Source organism: Amblyraja radiata, chromosome 45, assembly GCF_010909765.2.
Source record: "Amblyraja radiata isolate CabotCenter1 chromosome 45, sAmbRad1.1.pri, whole genome shotgun sequence".
Taxonomy (NCBI): domain Eukaryota; kingdom Metazoa; phylum Chordata; class Chondrichthyes; order Rajiformes; family Rajidae; genus Amblyraja; species Amblyraja radiata.
This window is the reverse complement of record NC_046000.1, coordinates 5,490,534-5,518,005: the sequence shown is the minus strand read 5'-3', so window position 1 is coordinate 5,518,005 and position 27,472 is coordinate 5,490,534. Positions and strand designations below refer to the sequence as shown.

Genomic DNA, 27,472 nt, shown 5'->3' with positions numbered 1-27,472 from the left:
ATTAATTTTTTCCTGGTTATTATACTGTAGTTGAGGAAATTTCTTTGGTTTGTTGTGAGTGTTAAGCTTTGTTCTGATATTCCAAGTATTATTAATTTTGTGTCTGGGTCCAGTTTTGTATTAATAACTTCTGAAGTTATTTCAAAAATACCCGTCCAGAAATGTTTAAGTTTTATACAGTTTGCAAACGTATGTGTTAAATTAGCCTCTAGATGTAGACATTTATCACAAATAGGAGAGATTTGTGGGAAGATTCTATTTAGTTTTATTTTAGAGTAGTGTAGTCTATGTAAGACCTTGAATTGTATTAAAGTATGTCTGGCATTTAATGAACATTGATGTATTTGTTGTAAACTTTCGTCCCACATATCTTTCGTGATAGGGTGACCTATTTCATTTTCCCATTTGTATCTATATGGTTCGGTCGGTGGTACCTCGTTGTTTAGTAGGGTGTTATAAATATAAGCTATTAGTTTTTCAGTATTAGGATGTTCAAACATTCATCAAGAATTTCTGATTCCCTATTCCTGTAGACTTGTGTATTAGATTTAACATAATCTCTAATTTGTAGATATCTGAAGAAATTATTTGAGTGCAGTCCATAATTCTGTTGTAACTCTTGAAATGAAAGAAAAGTACCTTTCCCATAAAGATGTCCTATATTTTTGATTCCATAATTTTTCCATTGTGTGAAACCTTTGTCCATAAAGGATGATTTGAATAAAGGATTATTTACAATGGGAAGGCAGAGTGGTATATTATTCAATTTTAAATCTTTTTTTATTTGTTTACAAATTCGTATTTCACTGTGTATTATGGGGTTTTCTTTATAGGTTTTTTTGTGCAGTTTTGTGGGGGCAAATATGATCGGTCCAATTTCAAAAGGTAGACAGTCTTCCTTTTCCATCATTAACCAATCTGGTTGTTGATCCATTTCTTCCAGCCAGAAATTCATGTTTTTAATATGGACTGCCCAAAAATAAAATAAGAAATTTGGCAAAGCCAAACCTCCATTTATCTTTGACTTACATAAATGTTTTTTACTTATTCTATGATTCTTATAATCCCAGACAAAACTTGTAACAATGGAGTCGACTTTTTTGAAAAAAGTTTTTGGGATATATATCGGAATTAATTGAAGTAGGTACAGCAGTTGCGATAAAAAAATCATTTTTATAGCATTTATTCTCCCAAGCATAGAAATGGGGAGTGATTTCCAGTATTTAATATTCTTATGTAGTTTATTCAGTAAGGGTGGGAAATTTAGTTTAAATAAGGAGGTATATGTCTTAGTTACATAGATTCCTAAGTATTTAAATTTATCTTTAACTATTTTAAAAGGGGATTGTTGTATTCTATGTAAATTGAATTTTGTTATTGGCATGATTTCGCTTTTATTCCAATTAATTCTATATCCCGAAAACTGACCAAATCGAGTTATTAGATTTAATAGGTTTGGAATACTAGTTTCTAATTTTGTAATATATATTAGTATATCATCTGCATATAAGGAGATTTTATTCCTTGTGTCTCTAGTATTGTATCCAAATATTCCTGGATGGTTTCTAACGCTTTCTGCTAGGGGTTCGATTGCAAGAGCAAATAATAGTGGGGATAGTGGGCATCCTTGTCTACAGCCTCTAGAGAGATTAAATTTAGATGATAACACTTTGTTTGTTAATATTCTAGCTGTTGGATTAGAATATAACAATTTAACCCATGTACAGTACGTCTCTCCTAATTGAAATTTTTCCATCACCGAAAATAAATATGGCCATTCTACCTGGTCAAATGCTTTTTCAGCATCTAACGAGATAATTGCTAGCTCTGCGTTAGGGATTCTATTGGAGTATATAATATTAAATAATCTTCTCAGATTATAAAATGAATACCGTTTGGGGATAAACCCTGTTTGGTCGGGATGTATTAATTTGCTGATCACTAAGCTCAATCTATTAGATAGAATTTTAGTTAATATTTTCCGATCAGTATTTAAGAGGGCTATAGCTCTGTATGAACCTGGGTCTTCAAGATCCTTGTCCGTTTTTGGTATGAGTATGATTGTAGATTCATTTAGAGTTTCTGTTGAGTATAAGCGTATTTGCACATTGTCTGTAGGCGTGGGGAAAGCAAATCATAATTTTTTTTATAAAATTCAGAATTTAGACCATCGGGTCCTGCAGACTTTCCGTTTTTTAAGGATTTGATTGACTCTTCGATGTCTTTTATCGTAATTTCAGCCCCTAGCAATTCTCTCTCTTTCAGATCTAGACCCGCAAACTTACAATTCTGTAAAAATGTTTCCATTCCCGTTGATTGTTCTGTTATTTTAGATTAATACAATTTTTGGTAGTATTGTAGAAATCTATCATTATCTTTAGGCAGTGTTAATGTTTCTCCCTTGTCTGTTCTAATTTTGTATATTGTTTTTTCCCCATCCAATTTGCGAAGTTGACGCGCTAATAGTTGTTTTTGTGGTTTGTCACCAAATTCAAAATGTAATTGTTTTGTATGTTGATAAAGTTTTATAACTTGGTCTGAATATATCTTGTTTAATTTATATTTCAATACTGCAATTTTATTGTGTTTTATCGTGGATGGTGCTGCTGCATTTTCTGTGTCTAATTGCTTTATTTCCATTTCCAGTTTCTGTTGTTTGGCCCTATTCTCTTTATTAAAAAATGATTGGGAAGAAATTAATGCTCCTCGTACAAATGCTTTAAATGTTTCGCAAAGAAGGGAAGCAGAGATGTCAGGGCTGTCGTTAGCCTCAAAAAACATTTTAATCTGTTTTACTAGGTATTCATTACATGACTTCTCTTTTAAGATTTGGGGATTAAATCTCCATTGTGGCTGTGTCTCTGCCATTCCGTTTACTTTGATCATAAATGTTAATGGAGCGTGGTCTGAGATTATGATGTTATGATATTGTGAATTATAGGTAATTGGGATAAGTTTTGAATCTACTAAAAAATAGTCTATCCTTGAGTAAGTTTTATGTACTGGTGAGTAAAATGAATATTCTCGGCCCGATGGATTTTCAATTCTCCAAACGTCCTTAATATTAGTAGTATTAATGTATGAATTTAAAAATTCACTTGATCGAGATTTTAGTTTTCTTTGAGTTGATGATCTATCCAAACAAGCATCCAATGTACAATTTAAATCTCCACCGATTATTAAGTTTTGTTGTGTACCTTCCGGGATATTGTTAAGAATTCTCTTAAAAAACAGAGGGCTATCAAAATTTGGTCCATACACATTGAGGAGAGTCACCTTTTTTAAGTATAACTCCCCTATTATTACAATATATGCCTTCAATGTCTTCTATCGTTGATATATGTTTAAAGGGTATACCTTTACGAATTAATATTGCAACACCTCTAGATTTATGTGAGAATGAAGAGTGGTACGCTTTAGCAATCCATTTTGCTTTCAATCTGTGTTGTGCTTCCTTTTTAAGATGTGTCTCCTGGAGAAATATTATATCTGTTTTCAATGATTTTAAATGAGCTAACACTTTGCCTCTCTTGATAGGTTCATTAATTCCCTTCACATTCCAACTACATAATTTAATTCCCTCACCCCCAATGTTTATATTCATGTCTTGCATCTTGTGATTAAGTGGTAGAGCAGATGATTCAGCACACTCAACCCTACCTTATACTTGAACATCAGGTAGATGAATTTTAGGTCACGTCTGTTTTCCATCCGAACATATCTCCTTAAATAAAATATGCAATTCCATTCCAAATACAAAATATAATATGATATAAGATAAAAAAGGTGATAGCAAATTGGGTTAGTAAAGTGTGGAAAGTAAAAAAGAAAAGCAACTACAACTACAATTAGTGCAGTTAGTGATAGCCACCCTAATGTGGCTAAGCATCTATGAACTTCCGTAGCTTTCGGTTTATAAAAATACTAGCTCCGTACTTTCCTTGAAAGGAAAGTTTCCAATTCGATGCAAACAATTTGTGGGGGGGAAAGAAATAATGATTATATTCCATTAATGGTATAATTAGTAGTCTCAAATTGAAATGTTAGTTTTGTATAATATAAACATTTATCAAAGAATAATCAAAAACACAAACATCAGAGAGAGAGCCACCATACATTTCTCATTATAAAATACCTGAATCACACTTTACTTATATTTCATTCTTTTAGTTAATTCTTAAATAATCTAAATAATCTTATTATCAATAGTTAGTGTTAGTTAATATTCTTGATTATTAATAGTTGTTAGAGGTTAGTACTAGAATGTAAGTATTATATATCCGTTGCAGGATATTTACCCAATTCTTATTGCGAATTTTAGGCAATTCTTAAATATAATAGTTTAAAGTTTAGAGTTCCATATCTTCTCTGCGAGATAGCAGTATCCAGGTAGGTGTTAAGTGTTGAATATTTTTCAATCTTCGATCTTGTCCTCGATGTTCTTGGCAAATTCAAATGCTTCCGTGTGCTTGATGAAGAAGTATTCCTTCTTCTCGTAACTGACTCTTAGTGTTGCGGGGTATAACAGTCCATATCTCAGATTCTTTATGTTCTTCAGTATTCTTCTTGTTTCTGTGAACAACGCTCTTTTCTTAGCAACTTCCACAGGGTAATCTCTGAATACGCTAATCTTGTCTCCTTCATATACAAGATTTCTGCTTTTGCCAATTTTCCTCATCATGTCATCCAATACATGGTCATATTGGACCTTTACTATCATTATTCTTGGAGGGTCGCCCACCTTTGGGGGAGTTCTCGGCACTCTGTGCGCTCGGGCAAGTAATGGCGCCTGGTCCAGGTTCAAAATTGTTTTCAGTACATCTGCAGCAAATTCACGGGGGTCACGAGTCCCCTCTCTGCCTTCCTGGATGCCCACGATTCTTAAGTTCTGACGCCTCTGTCGTCCCTCCAAGTCTGTACATTTTTCAGTTATTTGATGCAATAACTTTGATAGGCGTTGGTTCTCGGTGATGAGTTGTTTTGTAGTTGCGGTGCTTGTCTCAGCAAGTTCCTCAAGTTCTTTTACAATCTTGTGGTGTTGGTTTAATGTCAGGAGAATAGGTTCAAGTTTAGAATCAAATCTGGATTCCATCTTATTCAGTTTTTCATTTACTTCTTCAACATTTTGAGTCATATTTCTTTCCATACCTAATTTCCAGTCTTCAAGGACTTTGTGTACAAACTCTGTAACATCTTCTTTAATTTGTTCTTTAATTTATTTTTAAAAAGATGTCAGCTCCTCTTTAAAGTTCTGTCTAAGATTTTTAAGTTCCTCCTTAAGAAACGTTTTTAATTCTTCCAACTCAGTCTTTTACTTCTTCTTCGAGATGTCTTCTCGGGATGCTGTTAAACCTGAGGCCGAGGCTTCAGTTGGGCCTACCTCTTTAGTCTTGCCGTCTTTTGTCTTGTGGGGGGGAGTATGCTGAGTCGACATACTGCCGGTGTCGCGCGCCTGGTGACGTCACGGGCTTACTGCAAAACAATCGGTGCCGTTTTCTGCAGGTAGGATCTGTCTTTTCCCCCCGTTTTTTCGTTTTTTTCACGGAGCTAGTTGGCGCGAGTCTCTCCTACTCCATAGCGCCACCGGAAGTCCTGACTCAAGAACATTTCATTGTCATATGTATCCGCAATGGAAAAATGACATTGACACTTGCTGCAGCTACACAGTAGCACGCAGATCATAATTAATAATTAAACATACATTAAATTGGTAACCACATTACGAGGTAACCAAAATTGTGCAACAACTGAAATCCATAGTGCTGCCAAAAACTTGGTGCACAGGAAATCACTGAGGTTGTGTCATGTTTAAAAGCACTATAATTACTGGAAAGAAGCTGTTCTTGAAACTGGTGACCATGGTTTTCAGATTTGTCAACTTTCATTCTGTTGGTATTAGCAAAATGTGTTCACAGCCAGGGTGTAGTGGGTTTTTAGCAATATTAGCTGCCTTTGCCTTCTACAGATCACTCAGATGTTGGAGAGGTTATACCTGTGAGTGACCTGGTAGTGTCTGCCCCATAGTTTTCTTTGTTCAAGAGCATTTGAGTTGCCAAACCAGACCGTGATGCAACTGTACACTTGTAAATGTTAAATAAAGTATTTGTCAACAAACTGAATTGATCAATCCTTTTAGGAAATAGAGGAAGGAAAAAAGAGGTATATATCATGTGTAGACAGATGAGATGAAGCAAATCTAGTAACTTAAGTGGAAAAGCAAAAGACCAAAAAGAGGACACTAGATATCTTTGGCAGAGAAGGTTATAAAAGGGGTGGATTTGTGTATATTAAGAGCTAAAGGTAACTCAGGAGAGATTAAGGTCGCTAAAGGATAAATGTGGATGTCTATATTTGGAGCCATGGAGAATGTTACGTGAACTGAGGGATTCAGTGAAGAGAACTACGATGTCTGGTAACATATCAACATTGAGGGGCATAGGTATGGTAGACAGTCAAAACATTTTTGCAGGTTGCAAATGTCCTGTACCAGCGGGCATAGCTGTAAGATGAGAGGGAGAAAGCATAAAGGACTATGTGGGACAGATTTTTTTACTAAGAATAGTGGGGGTCTTGTTTGCATTGCCTGGGTTGGTGGTGGCAGATACAATAGTGGTGTATAAGAGGCTTTTAGATAGGCACACGGATGTTCAGGGAATAGAGAAGTATGGATCATGCATAGGCAGATGAAATCAGTTTAATTAGGCATCATGTTTGGCACAAACATTGTGGGCTGAAGGACCCGTACTGTTCTACGTTCAATCTGGAAAGAGATACTGGTGGTCTTATAGTGCATAAAGAAGAGTAAATCCCAGGGGCCTGATCAAGGCTATCTTTGGACATTGTGTGAAACCTGGGAAGAAAATACAGAGGCCCTGCAGAGATATTTGTATTACTGTTAGGCATGGCTGAGATACCGGAAGACTAATGTGGTGCCTTTACTTAAGAAAGACAGTTCGGGAAAGGCAGGGAACTACAGACCAGTGAGCCTAATGTTAATGGGGGGGAAAGTTACTGGTGGGGATTATGAGTGGATCCACTTGCACTTGGAAAGGCAAGGACTGAGGAGGAACAGTCATAATGGTTCTGTGCATGAGAAATCATGCCTCAAGAATTTGACTGGGTTTTTCAAAAAAGAGACCATGGAAATTGGTGAGGGAAGGCCAGTAGATGTTGCCACATGGACTTTAGCAAGGCCTTTGACATGGTCATGTATGGTACACAGGTCCAGAAGTTAGACCATAAAGGATCCAGGGTGAGCTATTCAATCGATAGAAAACTGGCTATAGACGTGGTTGTGTTGAGCTGTTTTAGAGTTTGTCCTATGATCAGTGGTGTGCTGCAGGGATCAGTGCTGGGTCCACTGTTGATTATCATCTATGTCCATGATTTGTATGAGTATGCGATTGCCTTGGTTAGTAAGTTGATGGATAATAAATGAGTGGTACAGTCGACAGTGAATAAGGTTATCTAAGATTGCCACAGGATTTAAATCAGCTGGGACAGAGGCCCAAGGAATGGCAGATGGAACTTAACTTGAACAAGTGCATAGTTTTTCATTTTGGCTGAACAGTAAATGTCACCGGACTGTTGGAAGGATGTGGTTTTGCTGGAGAGAGTACAAAGGAAATTCAGCAGGATGTTGCCTGGACTGGCGGACTTTAGCCATGGGAGGAGCTTGGAGAAGCATGGTCTGTGTTTCAAAAACCTGAGGGATAGGTTTGAGGTAAGGCACATGGAGTTTTAAAGGAAATCGAAGGGTTCTTTTTACAAAGGGATTGATTGATGTCTGAATCATGTGCCAGAGGAGGTGGTGGAATCGGATACAGTCACCGTGTTTAAGAAACATATAGACAGGTGGATAAATAGGTAAGGCATAATAATAATAATAATAATAATAATAATAATAATAATAATAATAATAATATTTTATTGTCATTACACATAAGTGCAACGAGATTTGGTATGCAGCTTCCATCCGATGTCATAACGTAAATAACTAATAAAATTTAGATTTAGATACCCCGAGAACATGGTTTGTAAAAGAACAGTAAAATAGTCAAAACAGTTCAAACAGACTAAAGTGCAGATGTGTCTGTGCGACGTGACCATCCGAGGGAGACAGTCCAGGGGGGGTGGGGGGCACTCAGCAGGGCTGGTTCAGAGCCGCTATAGCTCTGGGAATGAAGCTGTTCCTGAGTCTGGAGGTTTGGGCGTAGAAGGCCTTGTAACGTCTGCCTGCCGGAGAGAAGTAGTTCAAACAGTCCGTTAAAAGGGTGTGAGGTCTTTATGGGTGCTGACGGCCTTCCTGAGGCACCGTGTGTGGTAGATGCCCTCCAAGGTTGGTAGCTGTGTCCCAATGATCTTCTGCGCCCTGTGGACGACGCGCTGAAGAGCTCTCCTCTCCGCCTCCGTGCAGCTGAGATACCACACAGAGATGCCATACGTTAATATGCTCTCTGTGGTGCAGCGGTAGAAGGTTGTCAGCAGCTGTTGGGGCAGACCAGTCTTTTTTAATGTTCTCAGGAAGAACAGTCGTTGCTGTGCCTTCTTGACCAGCGCAGCGGTGTTGGTGGACCATGTGAGGTCCTCTGAAATGTGAGTGCCCAGAAACTTAAAGCTGGACACTCTCTCCACACTTTCCCCGTAAATGGAGATTGGGGCGTATTCTCCATTATGTGATCTCCTGAAGTCAATAAACAGCTCCTTGGTCTTGGAGGTGTATAGTGACAAATTGTTACGTGCACACCAGCCCGCCAGGTTCTGCACCTCCGCTCTGTATTTTGTTTCATCACCTTTGGTGATCAGCCCAATCACTGTAGTGTCGTCTGCAAACTTGACGATGGAATGCAGAAGATGAAGTCCCAATGCAAGCAAATGGGATTAATATACGTGGGCAAAAAGATCAGCATGAATGCGGTGGGCCAAAGGCTCCATTTATTGGCTGTACGACTCTGTCCATCTGAATACAAAATGATCATATTTGGTGGGAAAAAGAAGCAGATTTCTGCTTATGCACCACTATAGAAATCATTTATCCAGCAGCATCATAGCTTGCTGGTCTGTCCGGTATCGCAAAAAATGTGGAGAGTTGTGGAAACAGCCCAGTCCAACACAAACCAGCCTGCTCCATCAACTTCAACTACACTTCATGCTACCTCAGGAAAGCATCCAACATAATCCAGGGACCACTCACAACCTGGTCATTCCATTTCCTCTCCTCTGCTGTCAGGGGGAAAATATGACAGTTTCAAATCACGTAGCAACAGATTCAAGAACAGCTGTTTGCCCGCTGTTATCAGACTGTTGACACCTTTCATATGTTTCCAATTTTCAAATCCACCTCGTTGTGGTCCCTTGCACTTTATTTTATTTTTGCACTAATGTATTAAATGAGTGAACGATTTCACTGCATTACATGCAAAATAAACGTTGCCACTGTACATTGCTACATTTGACAATAATAAATCAACTCCAAAAACCAAGAGATGACAAAGGCCTGAGGTTGACACAGATCTTGGGGTCCTGCTATCTTTGGTACTGGTATCTTTGGTCCCAAGACCAGCTCAGTTCCAGTGGGGACTCGTTTAAATACCGGGGGTTCCTTGTAACTCGCTGACATTCGCTGCACCCCCACCCCTCCCCCCGGTATCCAGTATATGGAATACAACTAAATGGTATAACCGGGCTAAACCTCACTCGGACTGGGCATACGTTTGGCTTCAAGCTGAGTTCAAAGCCGTTTCCTTGTCAGTGAGACAATAACACTGACAAAATCCCCGCCTCAGAGCCCATGCATCAACTCAGTAATATTGCCAAATCATCCGTGTTAAAAGCTGCTGAACGCTGTGGGGTGGGCGATATCGGCAGAGGGAACGGGCTCCGAGGATGAACCGGAAGGAGACAAATTAATTTGACAGGGGTAATATCACTGACTGACTTTTACCACGGAATGTCTGTCTGAAAGTTCGGCCGGAGCGCTACATTTCGGGTCGTTTGTGGGCAAAGCGTTTGAAAAATGTTTTCAGGAATCTGGGGCGTGGAGCTGGAATATGAGAGGAAGCTGTTTGTCACTTTCTCTCCTCCTCTCCCCGCCTCTCACTCTCTGCGTATCTCGGGCAGGTCGGGGCGCTGCGTATAAAAAGAGATAGCACCAGTTAGATTATCACTGAGCAGCGACTCGAGTGAAGCAGCATCATGTCCGGTCGAGGGAAAGGAGGCAAAGGATTAGGCAAAGGCGGAGCAAAGCGGCACCGCAAAGTGCTTCGCGATAACATCCAGGGCATCACCAAGCCAGCTATCCGCCGCCTGGCTCGGCGTGGTGGGGTCAAGCGGATCTCGGGTCTGATCTACGAGGAGACCCGCGGGGTGTTGAAGGTTTTCCTGGAGAATGTGATCAGGGACGCGGTCACCTACACCGAGCACGCCAAGCGCAAGACGGTCACTGCCATGGATGTGGTGTACGCTCTGAAACGACAGGGCCGCACTCTCTACGGGTTCGGCGGCTAAATAACTACCCCCTTTATTCCAACACAAAACAAAGGCTCTTCTAAGAGCCGCCCACCGCCTCACAGAGGGAGCAGAGACTATGGAATTAGAGTAGAGGCAGATTGAAATGTGTTTCATTAAACTAGTTATTCAACCACTGAACATAACCGTTTTTAGCTTAATCACCGCTGTAATTAGAATGCAAAGTCGACAGTAAAAGATCGTACACAATGGCGATGTCAGTTAAACCCTTTTACCGATATACCTCATGATTAATGCAGCAACGGGAGGGTCGACTCCAAACCGTTCCCTGGGTAACAGTCGCTTATTTCCAGTCACGAGCAGAGCTAAATTCCGTCTGCACCGGGATCCGGTCTGTAAATCCGCGCCGCATATTCAGTCATGATTTAAGCGAGAAGTTAAAGTGGATTTGATATTAAGTTGACAGAAACTGAATTCAATTTGAAATTCAACCCACAACCAATGATATTGCAGTCCGTGCTCTCTGGTTGGCCGAGCTTCCCCCACCCCACCCGGCCGGCCCCCCTCAGACCTTCTGAAACAGCCGCCTGGTGCTGACAAACCTGCAGCCACTCGCAGGGATGGGACACCGTGAGTGACATCTCTGCTCCATCCATTCAGAGGCTGTGGGCCGGCCCTTCACCAACGCTTTAAAAGCAGGTCCCAGAGCCGGCTCCGTCATTCAGTCCCTGTATTTCACACTGTGCTCCCACTGTTGAAGGAGAATGGCCCGGACCAAGCAGACAGCGCGCAAATCGACCGGTGGGAAAGCTCCTCGCAAACAGCTGGCGACCAAAGCGGCGCGGAAGAGCGCTCCAGCCACGGGCGGAGTGAAGAAGCCTCATCGTTACAGGCCCGGCACCGTGGCTCTGAGGGAGATCCGGCGCTACCAGAAATCCACCGAGTTGCTCATCCGCAAACTGCCCTTCCAGCGCCTGGTGCGGGAGATCGCTCAGGACTTCAAGACCGACCTGCGCTTCCAGAGCTCGGCCGTCATGGCCCTGCAGGAGGCCAGCGAGGCTTACCTGGTGGGGCTCTTTGAGGACACCAACCTGTGCGCAATCCACGCCAAGCGAGTCACCATCATGCCCAAAGACATCCAGCTGGCCCGCCGCATCCGCGGGGAGCGCGCCTAAACTCCACCTCCACCAACAACAAACGGCTCTTTTAAGAGCCACTAATCCGGCAGAAGAAAGAGCTGGGACTTTCTAATGTCCCTTTTACATCAATGTTCTCTTCTTTCTGCGGGCTTTTATCTGAATTGATGCCGCAGAGACTGCTGCTGAGTGGAGTCTGACCAGTCATTCAAGTGTAACTGGTTTCGATGTAAATGCCAACACGGCTCATAATGGTGTGTACACGACCAGCCCCTGTTCGCTCTGCGCCCCCTTTTCTCACGCGCTCCGGGTTCAAGGACAACAAACGCCTTTATTACGCACTTTCCACGCGCGCCCCTCAGTCGCTGATCAGTCCTTCCACAGACACTGAGTTACACCATCTCCATAATGATGAGGCCGGTTGGAGGGACAAAGGCGGCGACCAGATACTCCAACTCCAAGTAACGACCCACACAGCGCTGACGCTGGGCTTGTACACTCTGGAGTTTAGATGGATAAGAGGGGATCTTATTGAAACATATAACATTGTTAAGGGTTTGGAAACGCTGGAGGCAGGAAACATGTTCCCAATGTTGGGGGAAGTCCGGAACCAGAGGCCACAGTTTAAGAATAGGGGGTAAGCTATTTAGAACGGAGACGAGGAAACACTTTTTCTCACAGAGAGTTGTGAGTCTGTGCAATTCTCTGATCAATGGACAGTTCTGTGGAAGCCAGTTCTCTGGATACTTTCAAGAGAGAGCTAGATAGGGCTCTTAATGATAGCGGAGTCAGGGGATATGGGGAGAAGGCAGGAATGGGGTACTGATTGGGGATGATCACATTGAATGGCGGTGCTGGCTCGAAGGACCGAATGGCCTACTCCTGCACATATTGTCTATTGGAAAATGATTACCAATGCATCCACGATTTCTAGGGCTACCTCCTTGAGTACTCTGGGATGCAGACCATCAGGCCCTGGGGATTTATGTGCCTTCAGTCCCAACAGTTTACCTAACACCATTTCCTGACTAATGTAGATTCAAGTCAAGTCAAGGTTATTTGTCACATACACATACGAGATGTGCAGTGAAATGAAAGTTGCAATGCTCGTGGACTTTTGTGCAAAAGACAAACAACCAAACAAACTATAAACACAATCATAACACACATATTCTTTTACATAATAAATAATGGAAGGAAAAACGTTCAGTAGAGTTAGTCCCTGGTGAGATAGGCGTTTACAGTCCGAATGGCCTCTGGGAAGAAACTCCTTCTCAACCTCTCCGTTCTCACCGTATGGCAACGGAGGCGTTTGCCTGACCGTAGCAGCTGGAACAGTCCGTTGCATGGGTGGAAGGGGTCTCTCATGATATTGTTGGCTCTGGAATTGCACCTCCTGATGTATAGTTCCTGCAGGGGGGCAAGTGAAGTTCCCATAGTGTGTTCGGCCGAACGCAATACTCTCTGCAGAGCCTTCTTGTCCTTGGCAGAGTAATTCCCAAACCAGATGGTAATGTTCCCGGACAAGATGCTTTCCACCGCTGCTGCGTAGAAGCACTGGAGGATCCTCGGAGACACTCTGAATTTCCTCAATTGCCTGAGGTGGTAAAGGCGCTGCCTTGCCTTACTCACGAGTGCTGAGGCGTGTGATGCCCATGTCATATCCTCGGAGATGTGGACTTCCAGATATTTAAAACAGTTCACCCTATCCACAGGATCCCCATTTATCCTCAATGGAGTGTACGTCCTCGGATGATGTGCCCTCCTAATGTCCATGATCAGCTCCTTCGTTTTTTTGATGTTCAAGAGGAGGCTGTTATCCTGGCACCAGAGTGCTAGACCTGCCACCTCCTCCCGGTAGGTCTTCTCGTCGTTGTCTGAGATCAGACCCACCACCACAGTGTCATCAGCAAACTTAATTAATGAGTTGGAGCTGAACCTAGCCACACAGTCATGTGTGTACAGGGAGTACAATAGGGGGCTGAGGACGCAACCCTGGGGCGATCCTATGCTCAGGGTGAGGGATTTCGATGTATTCCCTCCCATCTTGACTACCTGGGGCCTATCGTGTTGAAGGCTGAACTGTAGTCTATGTAGTTCTCTTCAGTTCCTCCCTCCCAATAGATCCTCGGTCCCCTAGTATTTCTGGGAGATTGTTTGTATCTTCTTCAGTGAAGACAGAACCAAAATACTCATTTAATAGTTCTGCCATTTCCTTGTTTCCCATTTTCAAGTCACCTGACTCTGATATTTGTCTTCATTAAACTTTTCCTTTTTCCATATCTAAAGATGCTTTTAGTCAAATTTTATTTCCCCACAATCTTTCTTTCATGCTCTTATTTTTATCCCTCTTAATTAACCCCTTTATCCCTTGTTGAGTTCTATCATTTCTCCCAGTCCAGTTTGCTGCTTCCTCTGGCCAATTCCCAACTTCTTCCTTGTTTTAACACTATCCTTGAATTCCCTCATAAGCCACAGTTGAGACCCCATCCCAGTTTTATTTTTTTGCCTGATAGGATTGAACAATTTTTGGAGTTCATCCATGCGGTCTTTAAAACTTTGCCATTGCATCTCCACCGTCAACCCGTTAAGTATAATTTGCAAATCTATCCTAGCCAATTCCCGTCTCATACCTTCAAGGTCTCCTTTCTTTAAGTTCAGGACCATAGTATGAATTAACCGTGTCACTCTCCATCGTAATGCAGAATTCCACCATATTATGGTCACTGTTGCCCATGGGGCTTTGCACAACAAGATCACTAACTAATAATTCCTCATTACACAATACCCAGTCCAGGATGCCCTGCCCTCTTGTCGGTTCCACAACATATTGGTTTAGAAAATCATCCCGTATACATTCCAGGAAATCTCCTCCTCAGCGCAGTACCAATTTGGTTGGTTCAAACTGTATGTAGATTAAAGTCATCATGATAACTTCAGTACCTTTGCTACATGCATCCCTAATTTCCTGATTAATGCTATCCCCAACCTCTGTACTGCTGTTTGGTGGTCTGTATACAACTCCAACAAGCGTTTTCTGCATTAAGCTCCTCTTTAACAACCAATACCACCCCACCTCCTCTTCCTTTCTGTCTTTCCTTCCTGATTATTGAATACCCCTGGATGTTTAGCTTCCAACCTTGGTCACCATGGAGCCATGTCTCTGTAATTCCAACTATATCATATCCCTTAACTACTAACTGCGCATCCAATTCATCCACCTTATTACGAATGCTCCTCGCATTAACAAACAAAGCTTTCAGGTTTGTTTTTCTTATCTCCCTTCTACATTTTGCTTCTGTCCTCCTTTTAAGGCCCTCTGTCTCCTTGCATTGGTTCCCATCCCCCTGCCCTGTTAGTTTAAATGTGACCTTTACTGCACTTATTCTCGTTAACAGCACTCATACGCTGCACGTTGTTGACCCCCCCACTGTTTAGTTTAAACTCACCCGTGTCGCACTAGCAAACCTGCCCGCCAGAATGTTGGTCCATACCTCCATTAAGGTACAACCCATCCCTTTTGCACAGGTCACCCATGCCCCAGAAGATATCTCAGAGGTCTAGAAATCCAAATTCCTGCCCCCTGCACCAACTCCTTCTCCCTGTTTAAGAAAGAACTGCAGATGCTGGTAAAATCGAAGGTAGATACAAAATGCTGGAGAAACTCAGTGGGTGAGGCCGCATCTATGGAGAGAAGGAATAAGCGACATTTTGGGTCGAGACCCTTGTTCAGACTGATGTCAGGGGAGGGGGTAGGACAAAGAAACAAAGTTGGCAGAGACAATGGGACTAGTGGGAGGATTGGGAAGGAGAGAGAGAGCAAGGGCTACCTGAAGTTCTCTAACTTCAGGTAGCCAACGTTCATACCGCTGGTTTTAAATTAACCAAGCGAAATATGTGCTGGTCCTCCAATTTGCGCTGGGCCTCACTCTGACAATGGAGGAGGCCCAGGACAGGAAGGTCAGATTAGGAATGGGAGGGGGAGTTGAAGTGCTGGGCAACCTGGAGATCAGCTTGGTTGATACGGACTGAGCGGAGGTGTTCAGTGAAATGATCGCCGAGCCTGCGCTTGGTCTCGCCGATGTAGAGAAGTTGACACTTGGAACAGCGGTTGCAGTAGATGAGCTTTGAGGAGGTGCAAGTGAACCTCTGCCTCACCTGGAAAGCCTGGTTGGGTCCTTGGATGGAGTCGAAGGGGGAGGTAAAGCGGCAGGTGTTGCATCTCCTGTGGTTGCAGGGGAAAGTACCTGGGGAGGGGGTGGTTTGGGTGGGAAGGGACGAGTTGACCAAGGAGTTACGGAGGAGCGGTGGAAAGTAGAAAGGTGTGGAGATGGGAAGATATAGCCAGTAGTGTGATCCCTTTGGAGGTGGCACCAGGGAGACAACATGCCATCCTTGAATCTCGCCTGTCACCACAGAATCTCCTGTCCGCTCCTGACAATGGAGTAACCCACCACTGTTGATCGTCAATAGTCTAATGTCCTTTATGCAAAGAGCGATCCCAAACATTTCTATGAATAGCGATTGTACCCATAAGTTAGGAGTTTAAAATGGTAAGAATGCGTTCTTAAGAATCTCTCACGTAATTAATTCACATTGGGTGTGTCTTGTTGGTGGGTTAGGATAGAATAATTGGGATGCGGGGATCCAGTATCACACACAGATGTGTAATTATTTTTATTTTATTGCCTGAAAAGACATTTTCTTTTTGGGCGGGCTTTTCAAACCTGTTATTTTGGGGCCAGGCGGTTATTTTCCGCGCATCTCCGGTTGTTGTCTGCTCATTGGAGAAAGAGGCAGCTGTACGATTGGCCTATTTGAAATCACCAATGAGATGAAGCTCTGCGCCACCAATGGGAAGCGCTCCACCGCATTCCTCTAGAGGCTACAAGAAGGGCGAGTGCGGGAGGATTTCCTCATTCTTTGTGCGTAGAAGTTGGTGGAAATGACTGGACGAGGGAAAACCGGCGGCAAAGCCAAGGCTAACCCTAAGTCACGCTCGGGCCGGGCCGGACTGCAGTTCCCGGTGGGCCGCGTTCATCGGCTCCTGAGAAAGGGCAACTATGCTCAGCGGGTGGGTGCAGGAGCCCCTGTCTATCTGGCTGCTGTGCTCGAGTATCTGACGGCTGAAATCCTCGAGCTGGCCGGCAACGCGGCCCGGGACAACAAGTAGAGCCGCATCATCCCCAGACACCTGCAACTGGCCGTCCGCAACGACGAGGAGCTCAACAAGCTGCTGGGAGGGGTGACCATCGCTCAAGGAGGGGTGCTGCCCAATATCCAGGCCGTGCTGTTGCCCAAGATAACCAGCGCAGCCTCTGGCACCAAGAGCAAGAAGTTCAGCGAAACCTCAATCTAACGACTCTTTTCAGAGCCACCTACAGTGTCTATCAAAGGGCTGAGCACCGGCTGGGTATTTCCGTTCAGAGGACGGCTTCGTATGTCTTGTGTGGACGCGCCTCCACTCGCGCGTCTTGTTATAAACCACTCGGGCTAACACCCACTCCCCGTTACGTCCTCATGAATAAAACCATCATCTACAGCAAACAACAATTCACTACTGTCCGGGTTCCAGAATCACAGATGTATAGATATGTGTTTATAGTTTGATATTCTGTTTAGAGCCTTATTACACTCCTGTTCCGATCTCAGTACTTATGTGATTCAGAACAGTTAAATAAATGAGGACAGAAGTTAATAAACCGCAATACCTTCAGCAAATAAAACAGCAACAATAGCACTAATCGGCTCCCCGTGGACACAACTTATGATGACTGGCATAAGCTGATTCGAAGGAAGGGCGTGAAGTTTCATGTCTGGTTGATGGCCGGGAATGTAACCGAGACACCAGGAATGTCCGGGGTACTGAAACCACATTTAATCAGTAAACAGCATCTGAAATAACTAAGATAACATTCAGAAAGTATTCTGCTGTAATTCAATGTCGAAATATTACTGCAGCAATTTTAAGTGAAAATATGAGTGGCTCTTAAAAGAGCCTTTCGGTTTTCGGTGTTTCGTCAGCATTGAGTGGATGTTTACTTGGAGCTGGTGTACTTGGTTACAGCCTTTGTCCCTTCCGACACGGCGTGCTTAGCCAGTTCCCCGGGCAGCAGCAGGCGCACGGCGGTCTGAAGCTCCCTGGAACTGATGGTCGATCATAGAAACATAGAAACATAGAAAATAGGTGCAGGAGTAGGCCATTCGGCCCTTCGAGCCTGCACCGCCATTCAATATGATCATGGCTGATCATCCAACTCAGTATCCCGTACCTGCCTTCTCTCCATACCCTCTGATCCCCTTAGCCACAAGGGCCACATCTAACTCCCTCTTAAATATAGCCAATGAACTGGCCTCGACTACCCTCTGTGGCGGAGTTCCAGAGATTCACCACTCTCTGTGTGAAAAAAGTTCTTCTCATCTCGGTTTTAAAGGATTTCCCCCTTATCCTTAAGCTGTGACCCCTTGTCCTGGACTTCCCCAACATCGGGAGCAATCTTCCTGCATCTAGCCTGTCCAACCCCTTAAGAATTTTGTAAGTTTCTATAAGATCCCCTCTCAATCTCCTAAATTCTAGAGAGTATAAACCAAGTCTATCCAGTCTTTCTTCATAAGACAGTCCTGACATCCCAGGAATCAGTCTGGTGAACCTTCTCTGCACTCCCTCTATGGCAATAATGTCCTTCCTCAGATTTGGAGACCAAAACTGTACGCAATACTCCAGGTGTGGTCTCACCAAGACCCTGTACAACTGCAGTAGAACCTCCCTGCTCCTATACTCAAATCCTTTTGCTATGAAAGCTAACACACCATTCGCTTTCTTCACTGCCTGCTGCACCTACATGCCCACTTTCAATGACTGGTGTACCATGACACCCAGGTCTCGCTGCATCTCCCCTTTTCCTAGTCGGCCACCATTTAGATAATAGTCTGCTTTCCTGTTTTTGCCACCAAAATGAATAACCTCACATTTATCCACATTATACTGCATCTGCCAAACATTTGCCCACTCACCCAGCCTATCCAAGTCACCTTGCAGTCTCCTAGCATCCTCCTCACAGCTAACACTGCCCCCCAGCTTAGTGTCATCCGCAAATTTGGAGATATTGCCTTCAATTCCCTCATCCAGATCATTAATATATATTGTAAATAGCTGGGGTCCCAGCACTGAGCCTTGCGGTACCCCACTAGTCACTGCCTGCCATTGTGAAAAGGACCCGTTTACTCCTACTCTTTGCTTCCTGTTTGCCAGCCAGTTCTCTATCCACATCAATACTGAACCCCCAATGCCGTGTGCTTTAAGTTTGTCAACTAATCTCTTATGTGGGACCTTGTCGAAAGCCTTCTGGAAGTCCAGATACACCACATCCACTGGTTCTCCCCTATCCACGCTACTAGTTACATCCTCGAAAAATTCTATAAGATTCGTCAGACATGATTTACCTTTTGTAAATCCATGCTGACTTTGTCCAATGATTTCACCACTTTCCAAATGTGCTGCTATCCCATCTTTAATAACTGACTCTAGCAGTTTCCCCTGTATGTTAGACTAACTGGTCTGTAATTCCCCGTTTTCTCTCTCCCTCCCTTCTTAAAAAGTGGGGTTACGTTTGCTACCCGCCAATCCTCAGGAACTACTCCAGAATCTAAAGAGTTTTGAAAGATTATTACTAATGCATCCACTATTTCTGGAGCTACTTCCTTAAGTACTCTGGGATGCAGCCTATCTGGCCCTGGGGATTTATCGGCCTTTAATCCATTTAATTTACCCAACACCACTTCCCGGCTAACCTGGATTTCACTCAATTCCTCCAACTCCTTTGACCCGCGGTCCCCTGCTATTTCCGGCAGATTATTTATGTCTTCCTTAGTGAAGACGGAACCAAAGTAGTTATTCAATTGGTCCGCCATATCCTTGTTCCCCATGATCAACTCACCTGTTTCTGACTGCAAGGGACCTACATTTGTTTTAACTAATCTCTTTCTTTTCACATATCTATAAAAACTTTTGCAATCAGTTTTTATGTTCCCTGCCAGTTTTCTTTCATAATCTATTTTTCCTTTCCTAATTAAGCCCTTTGTCCTCCTCTGCTGGTCTCTGAATTTCTCCCAGTCCTCCGGTATGCTGCTTTTTCTGGCTAATTTGTACGCATCATCCTTCGCTTTGATACTATCCCTGATTTCCCTTGTTATCCACGGATGCACTACCTTCCCTAATTTATTCTTTTGCCAAACTGGGATGAACAATTTTTGTAGTTCATCCATGCACTTTAAATGTCTTCCATTGCATATCCACCGTCAACCCTTTTAGAATTAATTGCCAGTCAATCTTGGCCAATTCACGTCTCATACCCTCAAAGTTACCTTTCTTTAAGTTCAGAACCATTGTTTCTGAATTAACAATGTCACTCTCCATCCTAATGAAGAACTCAACCATATTATGGTCACTCTTGCCCAAGGGGGCACGTACAACAAGACTGCTAACTAACCCTTCCTCATTACTCAATACCCAGTCTAAAATAGCCTGCTCTCTCGTTGGTTCCTCTACATGTTGATTTAGATAACTATCCCGCATACATTCCAAAAAATCCTCTTCCTCAGCACCCCTGCCAATTTGATTCACCCAATCTATATGTAGATTGAAGTCACCCATTATAACGGTTTTGCCTTTGTCGCACGCATTTCTAATTTCCTGTTTGATACCATCTCCAACTTCACTACTACTGTTAGGTGGCCTGTACACAACACCCACCAGCGTTTTCTGCCCCTTAGTGTTTCCCCGCGTTTTCTGCCCCTTAGTGTTTGCTGTAATGGGCCAGGCGGGAAGCCTCGCCCGCGATGCGCTCGAATATATCGTTCACGAACGAGTTCATGATGCTCATGGCCTTGGAGGAGATGCCGGTGTCAGGGTGAACCTGCTTCATCACTTTGTAGATGTAGATGGCATAACTCTCCTTCCTTGACCTCCTGCGCTTCTTGCCCGCCTTGCCAACAGCCGGTTTCGCCAATGCTTTCTTGGCGCCCTTCTTGGCTGTTGGTTTCGGCTCAGGCATTTCCTCGGTGAATTTCAAACACAAAAGTAACCAAAGATACTCCGCTCTATGATCCTCTATGAAGTGACCAGAAACAGTTCTTTGGTTCGGAGCGCGAATTAAATAGGCAGCGACGTCACCCTATGCTAATGAGGGATGGAGCAGGAGCGGATCGTCATTGGGTGGTCGGTGACATGAATCACACTTCGCTATAAACCTTCTGATTGGATATCTGCGGTGAAACATTGCAATCCCTCGCTCCCGCAATCAGAAGCCGCATCCTGCCCGTCCGTCACACCAAACTCCAGTATCTTTGGCGTGACACTACAAGGTTTATAGGGATACTAGATGAAGTGGGACCCGTTGGGTGCCATCTTCACACGGGAGGGCTAGTCCCCCAACGCAATATTCCACCTCTCCACCAATTCCAATATTGGTGGCCAGTGGGGAGGGGGCTTTCTGGAGCGCTAGTATGGGTGTTGTGGGCCGAAGGAACTGGTTTCCAGAGGGCTAGTATGGACATTGTGGGCCGAATGCATTCTTGTGCTGGCAGCTCAGTCAGTCAGGCCTGGTGCGCTGGCAGCTCAGTCACTCAGGCCTGGTGGGAAACTGCCGGAAATTCTGCCCAAAACAGGTGAGACTCAGAGAAGGGGCATTATTTTCCGCTGCTGGATGCTCAAGTTGCCGAACCAGGCCACGATGTAACCAGTCAGCATGCTCTCTACTGCACACATTTAGATGTTTGAGAGAGTCCTCTTTCACATACCGACTCTCCGTAATATTCTCAGGAAGTAGAGGCGCTGATGTGCTTTCTTTATAATTGCATCTGTGTGCTGGGAACGGGAAAGATCTTCGGAAATATGCACGCCTACGAATTTGAAGTTGTTGACCCTTTTCACCATCGTCCCGTTGATATAAACGGAATTGTGGGTCCCTATCCTACCCCTACCTTGGTTTTGCTGGTGTTGAGAGCCAGGTTATTGTGCTGGCACCATTTGGTCAATAGGTCGATCTCACTTCTATACTCTGACTCGTCACCATCGGTGATTCCTCCCACAACAGTGGTGTCATCGGCAAACTTGATGATGGAGTTCGCACTATGTCCGGCTACGCAGTCATGAGTATAGAGTGAGTAAAGCAGGGGTTGAGCACGCAGCCTTGAGTTGCTCCCGTGCTGATTGTTATCGAGGATGACACATTTCCACCAATATGGACATTCCGTGGTCTGTGGATGAGGAAGTCGAGGATCCAATTGTAGAGGGATGCGCAGAGACCCAGATCTGAGAGCTTGGTAACCAGCTTGGAGGGGATGATGGTAATAAATGGCGAGCTGTAGTCAATGACTAACAGCCTGACATATGAGTTTTTGTTGTCCAAGTGGTCCAGAGCGGAGTGGAGAGCCAGTGATATCACATCTACCATTGATATGATGTGGCGGTAAGCGAACTGCAGTGGGTCCAGGTTCTTGTTGAGGTAGGAGTTGATGTGCACCATAATCAACCTCTCAAAGCACTTGATCACCACACACGTTAGTGCCACTGGTCGATAGTCACTGAGGCACGTCCCCTTGCTCTTCTTGGGCACCGGTATTATTGATGCCCTTTTAAAGCAGGTGGGAACCTCAGACCCCAGAAGTGAGAGGTTGAAGATGTCCGTCAAAACTCCAGTCAGTTGGTCCGCACAGGTTTTTAGAACACGACCGGGTATGCCATCAGGCCCAGGCGCTTTCCGAGGGTTCACCCCCCTGAAGGATCTTCTAACATCGGCCTCTGTGACTGAAATACCACCACTGCGAATGGGGGCTCGGGAAGGCACATCAATGTTCTCCCTATCAAACCGTGTGTAAAGCGCATTGAGCTCATCAGGGAGTGATGCTTCGCTGACAATTGAGCTGCCTCCTGATTTCGCCTTGTAGGAGGTGATGGCATTCAAGCCCTGCCACAGTTGCCGAACATCCGTCTCATCCTCCAGCTTGGAGCAGAAGTCCCTTTTGGCCTTTTTGATGGTCTTACTAAGGTCATATCTGGACTTCTTGTAGACCTGTGCATCTCCAGACCTGAATGCCCGGGATCTGGACTTCAGAAGAGTGCGGATTCATGGTTCATCCAAGGCTTCTGGTTAGGAAACACTCAGAAGGTTTTTGTTAGGATGCAGTCCTCCACACATATATTTATGAAGTCTGTAACAACTGTGGCGTATTCATTCAGGTCCATTGCCAAGTCCCTGGACATTGCCCTGTCGACAGACTCCAAACAGTCCTGGAGTTGTTCCTCTGCACCCCCCCCCCCCCCCCCCCCCCCCCCCCCCCCCCCCCGACCAACTCTGTCCAGTCCTCACATCCGGGGGGGTGCGCTCTTCAACTGCTGCTCAATAGGCTGAAAGAAGCGGCACCACATCAGTGATGTGGATGAGAGACTCAGTGTAATATATCCAATTCCGCTGGTGTTACAGAGCTGGGTGGCAATGTCAATGGTGAGAAGATTGCAGAGAGGGTTTGGGGGACAAGGACACGAGCGGTGAATGTGACAAATGGAACAGAGTAGGGATAAAATGTAAGGTTGTCCACTCCGAGAGGGAAAATAGTAAAGACAAGAACTTTTATATGGGAACAGAGTGAGATGTTAAGAGTCATTGTTAACAAAGAGATGAAAGTTAACATGCAGGCTCAGCAAGTAGTTCAGGAGAACATTTGTATTTTGCCCTGTGACTAGGATTTGTGATCAGTGTAGAGATATCTCATTGGGATCACGTGGAGACCTGGTAAGACGGCATCTTGTATGTTATGTCCAGGTCTATCATAGGAAGAATGTATGTGCAATAGAGGGAGTGCAGTGACTGTTCACACAGTGTGTATGGTCTGTGGGGTTGGAAATTGAAGGGGTTTGAAGGACAGTTGATCTGAAGAAATCTGAATATTTTATGATGTTTGTGCATCCAAGATGGTTGATTTGCACATTGGCGCATAGTGTGACAAATCAGGTTGATCTGAGGTGTGAAAACATGGCATCTGTGTGACCTGCAAGTTTATCCCAAGACTGTGTCAGTGACAGGATTGAGTACAGTTGTTGACAAATGCTTTAGTGCCCGACAGCTGCTGGCAGTGGGACTCACTGGGAACTTGTGTCATGGCCGTGCTGTTGATGAGAAGCGACAACTCTGATGTCAATGTGAAGAAATGTTGGACATGTTGGAAAACTCAGCAGGTCAGACAGCATCTGTGGAAAGAGAAATGGCTGACATTTTAACTCTGACATGCTTGATTGGAACAGAGGAAGAAAGAAATGTGTCTCAGCAGCAGAGAGGGCTGGGAAGGGCAGTGGGTGGAACAGAGTGAAGTTCGCTGATAGTTGCACCAGGGCTACTCAGTAGTTAATCTAGTGATGCAAGGGGCTGGGATCCACAGTGACTCTGATCAGGTGGGCTATGTAGAAAATGGGACAGTAAAATCCAGTGGGATGAGTAGACAGAGACAGGAGGGGAATCTCATGAAGGGCCGGTGGGGTTAACTGCATTTACTTGAATGAAAGGAGCCTCACGGGTAAGATGTGTGAGCTGAGAGTTTGTGGATCAGCACATGGGAGAATACTGTTGTTACAATCACAGAAACATGACTGAAGGAAGGGCAGGACTGGCAGCTTCACGTCCCTTTGAGGAGAAGTTAAATTCTCCCCGGGTGAATTCAGAGCCGGATGCAAAAGGACAGAAGCTTTGCATTTCTAATCAGGGAGAGCATTACAGCAGTACCTTGGATATCCTGGAGGGTTCGACTCATGGAACTGTATGGTTACAATTTAGGAATAAGAATTGGACAATCACTTTGATGGGATTATACTGTCTGCCTCTCAATAGTCAGCATGCATGAGGAGGCCAGACATGTAGGCTGAATGAGGAAGGATGTGAAATCAATGTGTTTGCAGTTGTGGGGCATTTTAACTGTTTTAAGAGTCTTCCAGGCCTGTTATTTCTTTATGGCCTTGCTCCCTATGGGAGTTTCAACGGGACTTTTCCCCCTGTGTAAAATAGTTATTTCTTTACAATCGACTTTTTAGTCGGGCGTCCGCTACTCTCAGACACTTTGTCTTATTGAGTGCTTACTGCGGTGCGCTTACTATTCTTCCTCCCACCTTTCTCCATACATAAGACTTGCCTGTGTCTCTGCACGCAGTCTCCGGAGAAAAGCAGCCTGAAAGTAAAAGTAGAAAATACTTACATTCTGGTTTTCTTTCATTCACCGCTTGGAGGTTCCACACCTCCTACCGTGGTCGCAACGCAATGCGTCTGACGAGATGACGCGCGTGCGCCTGGACGGCCTTCTTCACGTAGTCACTCACGTGACTCCGAAGTAAAATCCGAGACTGTTTACACAGTGACCGATCGCTAATTGATGCCGAGGATAATTTTTTGTAATCGGTTACCGACCCAAATAAATCGTAAATTATATGTGTTGTGCTGTATTGCCCGGGGTTCAAGGTGGTCAACAATCAAAAGTATTTAATTGTCATATGTACCGTGAACGGAACAATGAGATTCTTACTCGCAGCAGTATAATTAACATCTTAACGCAATGCACTTACATAAAAAATGATAATGAAAAAAGCAATGATTATGTGATGTAGCAAATTGTATTGACATACAGATTTATAGTTTGGCGGCTATTTCAAAGTTCGAGTTTTGGAGGGACTGGCAGTTATTTTCAGCGCTTTTCTGTTGTGGGTTTTGATTGGTAGATAAAACAGTTCTGTGATTGGGTCATTCTTCACACCAATGAGATCATGTCCTTTTTCACCAATCACCAGCGGTTCTCTGGATTCCTCAAACAGGTATAAGAAAGGCGAGTCTGTGATCATTTTCTCATTCTGCGTGTACAAAACATCAGGAGATGTCTGGACGAGGAAAGACCAGCGGCAAAGCTCGGGCCAAGGCCAAGTCTCGCTCGTCCCGGGCTGGACTGCAGTTCCGGTCGGTCGTGTTCACAGGCAAAGATCCTATAGCGGATCTTTGTTCACAGGCATTTGAGGAAAGGCAACTATGCTCAGCGGGTGGGTGCAGGAGCCCCTATATCTGGCTGCTGTGCTCGAGTATCTGACGGCTGAAATCCTCGAGCTGGCCGGCAACGCGGCCCGGGACAACAAGAAGTATGGGGCCGCATCATCCCCAGACATCTGCAGCTGGCCGTCCGGAACGACGAGGAGCTTAACAAGCTGCTGGGAGGGGTGACCATCGCTCAGGGCGGTGTGTTGCCCAATATCCAGGCCGTGCTGTTACCCAAGAAAACCGGCGGAGCGAACAAGTAAGCGAGAGAAACTCAACAGAGTGACCTAAAGGCTCTTTTCAGAGCCACTCACCATGTCTGTGGAAGGGCTGATCATCGATTATGTTTAGTGCGGGACAAGTGTTCCTTGTCGTTGTCGAAAACCGACTGCACATTGAGTTGTCTACACGGTGGCGGAGCGGTAGACCAACTGCCTTACAGCGCCAGAGACCCTGGTTCGATCCTGACTACGGGCGCTTCTCTGTACACAATTTGAACGTTCACCCCGTTTCCTCCCACACTCAAGACGTCCAGGGTTGTAGGTTAATTGGTTTGATATAAATGTTTTTCAAACACTTATCATTTGTAGGATAGTGTTCTTGTGTGGGGATCGCTAGTCGGTGCGGACTCGCTGGTCCGAAGGGTCAGTTTCCGCGTTGTACCTCAAAACTAAACATGAAACAGCGGTTGGCTGATGCGGGAAAATACATTTACGCAGATATTCCTCAGAACATTGGCAGCGGCCTACAGTAAGAGATCCTCCTCGAAACCAACTCAGTTTCCCTCTCACCTACAGAACAATTAATCCAGCACATTAACACCGACTCAAGGTTTCTCTCCGAAAACAGCGACTAATATCCAGCCTCGGGCAGAGGTGAATTCCTTCAGTTTCGCTAATGGATCAGTAAATTCCGCACCGCATACAATTTATGCGGACATTAAAGTCGATATAAATTGATGGAAACGATATTAGGATAACATTTGCCTCTGTTCTTGTTTGCACTGAAATTGATCGGCAATCACACTGCAGTCTTTCTCCGATTGACTGAGCTCCGACCACCGGAGAGAGGAGAGAAGCAGCGAGAGCTAGTATTGGCTGGAAGTAAGTGAGTCAAAGGGAAAGAAGATTTAAAAAGAGCGCCAAAGGCCCAGGTTCAAGTAATTTACTATTCACCGTAAATTAGTTTATTAGGTAGGTGTGTGTGTGCGTGATCAACAAATAACAAATAGTACAAATAATATAGCATTTCGTAGTTCAGAGCTTATTCGTTATGTTTAATAGCCTAATGTAGGTATGTTGCAAAGCCTACCTGAAGTTCGCTGAAAATCTGTCCCAGCCCGTGTGCGCGATTTTGGCGCCGTTCAGAGGGGGGCGGGTTTAAAACTCGATTTTCCCTAGGCTGTTCAAATCGAGTTTTTTCAGCCTAGTTAATTATTAACGAAAAATCGCTGAAAGATTCCGTAGCTGGAGCTACTTTTAGTTTTAAGGGTTTTCCTTACTTGTTATAGTAGGTTAAAAATTAACCTCTAAACCCGCGACCGCCGACAACGGGCCGCATCTCATACTGGGGAAAATGGAAGGTAGGCTGTTTATTTTTACGTTAAAACGGGCTTTTTAAGATCCCCTTATCCAAAGTTTAATGTTGCGAGTAGCTAATTTGGGCCCCAATATATCCCGCAGTATTTTTCTGGGCATTTGAGGGCACAAATCTACCGCAATGTGAACGTTCTAAACCAGCGCGTTCACAGGATCCCACTAGAAAGCTGATTTAAATGGACTTTAATTTACAGCAATTGAACACTAA

General features: G+C 44.3%; 3 protein-coding genes and 2 pseudogenes across 3 annotated transcripts; 4 read left to right on the top strand and 1 right to left on the bottom strand.

The window, feature by feature from the left end:
• The first annotated feature begins 10,174 nt into the window (after positions 1–10,174).
• LOC116968482 (histone H4) lies at positions 10,175–10,560 on the top strand. The gene has a single exon (XM_033015250.1). It carries the CDS (start codon positions 10,195–10,197, stop codon positions 10,504–10,506), a length of 312 nt encoding a protein of 103 aa, XP_032871141.1. The 5' UTR covers positions 10,175–10,194; the 3' UTR covers positions 10,507–10,560.
• A 477-nt stretch (positions 10,561–11,037) lies between these two features.
• LOC116968477 (histone H3) lies at positions 11,038–11,684 on the top strand. The gene has a single exon (XM_033015244.1). It carries the CDS (start codon positions 11,232–11,234, stop codon positions 11,640–11,642), a length of 411 nt encoding a protein of 136 aa, XP_032871135.1. The 5' UTR covers positions 11,038–11,231; the 3' UTR covers positions 11,643–11,684.
• A 4,823-nt stretch (positions 11,685–16,507) lies between these two features.
• Positions 16,508–16,962, top strand: LOC116968441 (annotated as a pseudogene).
• Positions 16,963–20,398: 3,436 nt separating this feature from the next.
• LOC116968440 (histone H2B-like) lies at positions 20,399–20,720 on the bottom strand. Its single transcript, XM_033015206.1, has one exon. The coding sequence runs from the start codon at positions 20,654–20,656 to the stop codon at positions 20,399–20,401; it is 258 nt and encodes an 85-aa protein (XP_032871097.1). The 5' UTR covers positions 20,657–20,720.
• Positions 20,721–23,760: 3,040 nt separating this feature from the next.
• On the top strand, positions 23,761–26,192 carry LOC116968439 (annotated as a pseudogene).
• The last annotated feature ends 1,280 nt before the right edge of the window (positions 26,193–27,472 follow it).

What these genes read in the sequence shown, in the direction of transcription:
- LOC116968477 (XM_033015244.1), top strand. Translation starts at nt 11,232, where the DNA reads ATGGCCCGGACCAAGCAGACAGCGCGCAAATCGACCGGTGGGAAAGCT.
- LOC116968482 (XM_033015250.1), top strand. Translation starts at nt 10,195, where the DNA reads ATGTCCGGTCGAGGGAAAGGAGGCAAAGGATTAGGCAAAGGCGGAGCA.
- LOC116968440 (XM_033015206.1), bottom strand. Translation starts at nt 20,656, where the DNA reads ATGCCTGAGCCGAAACCAACAGCCAAGAAGGGCGCCAAGAAAGCATTG.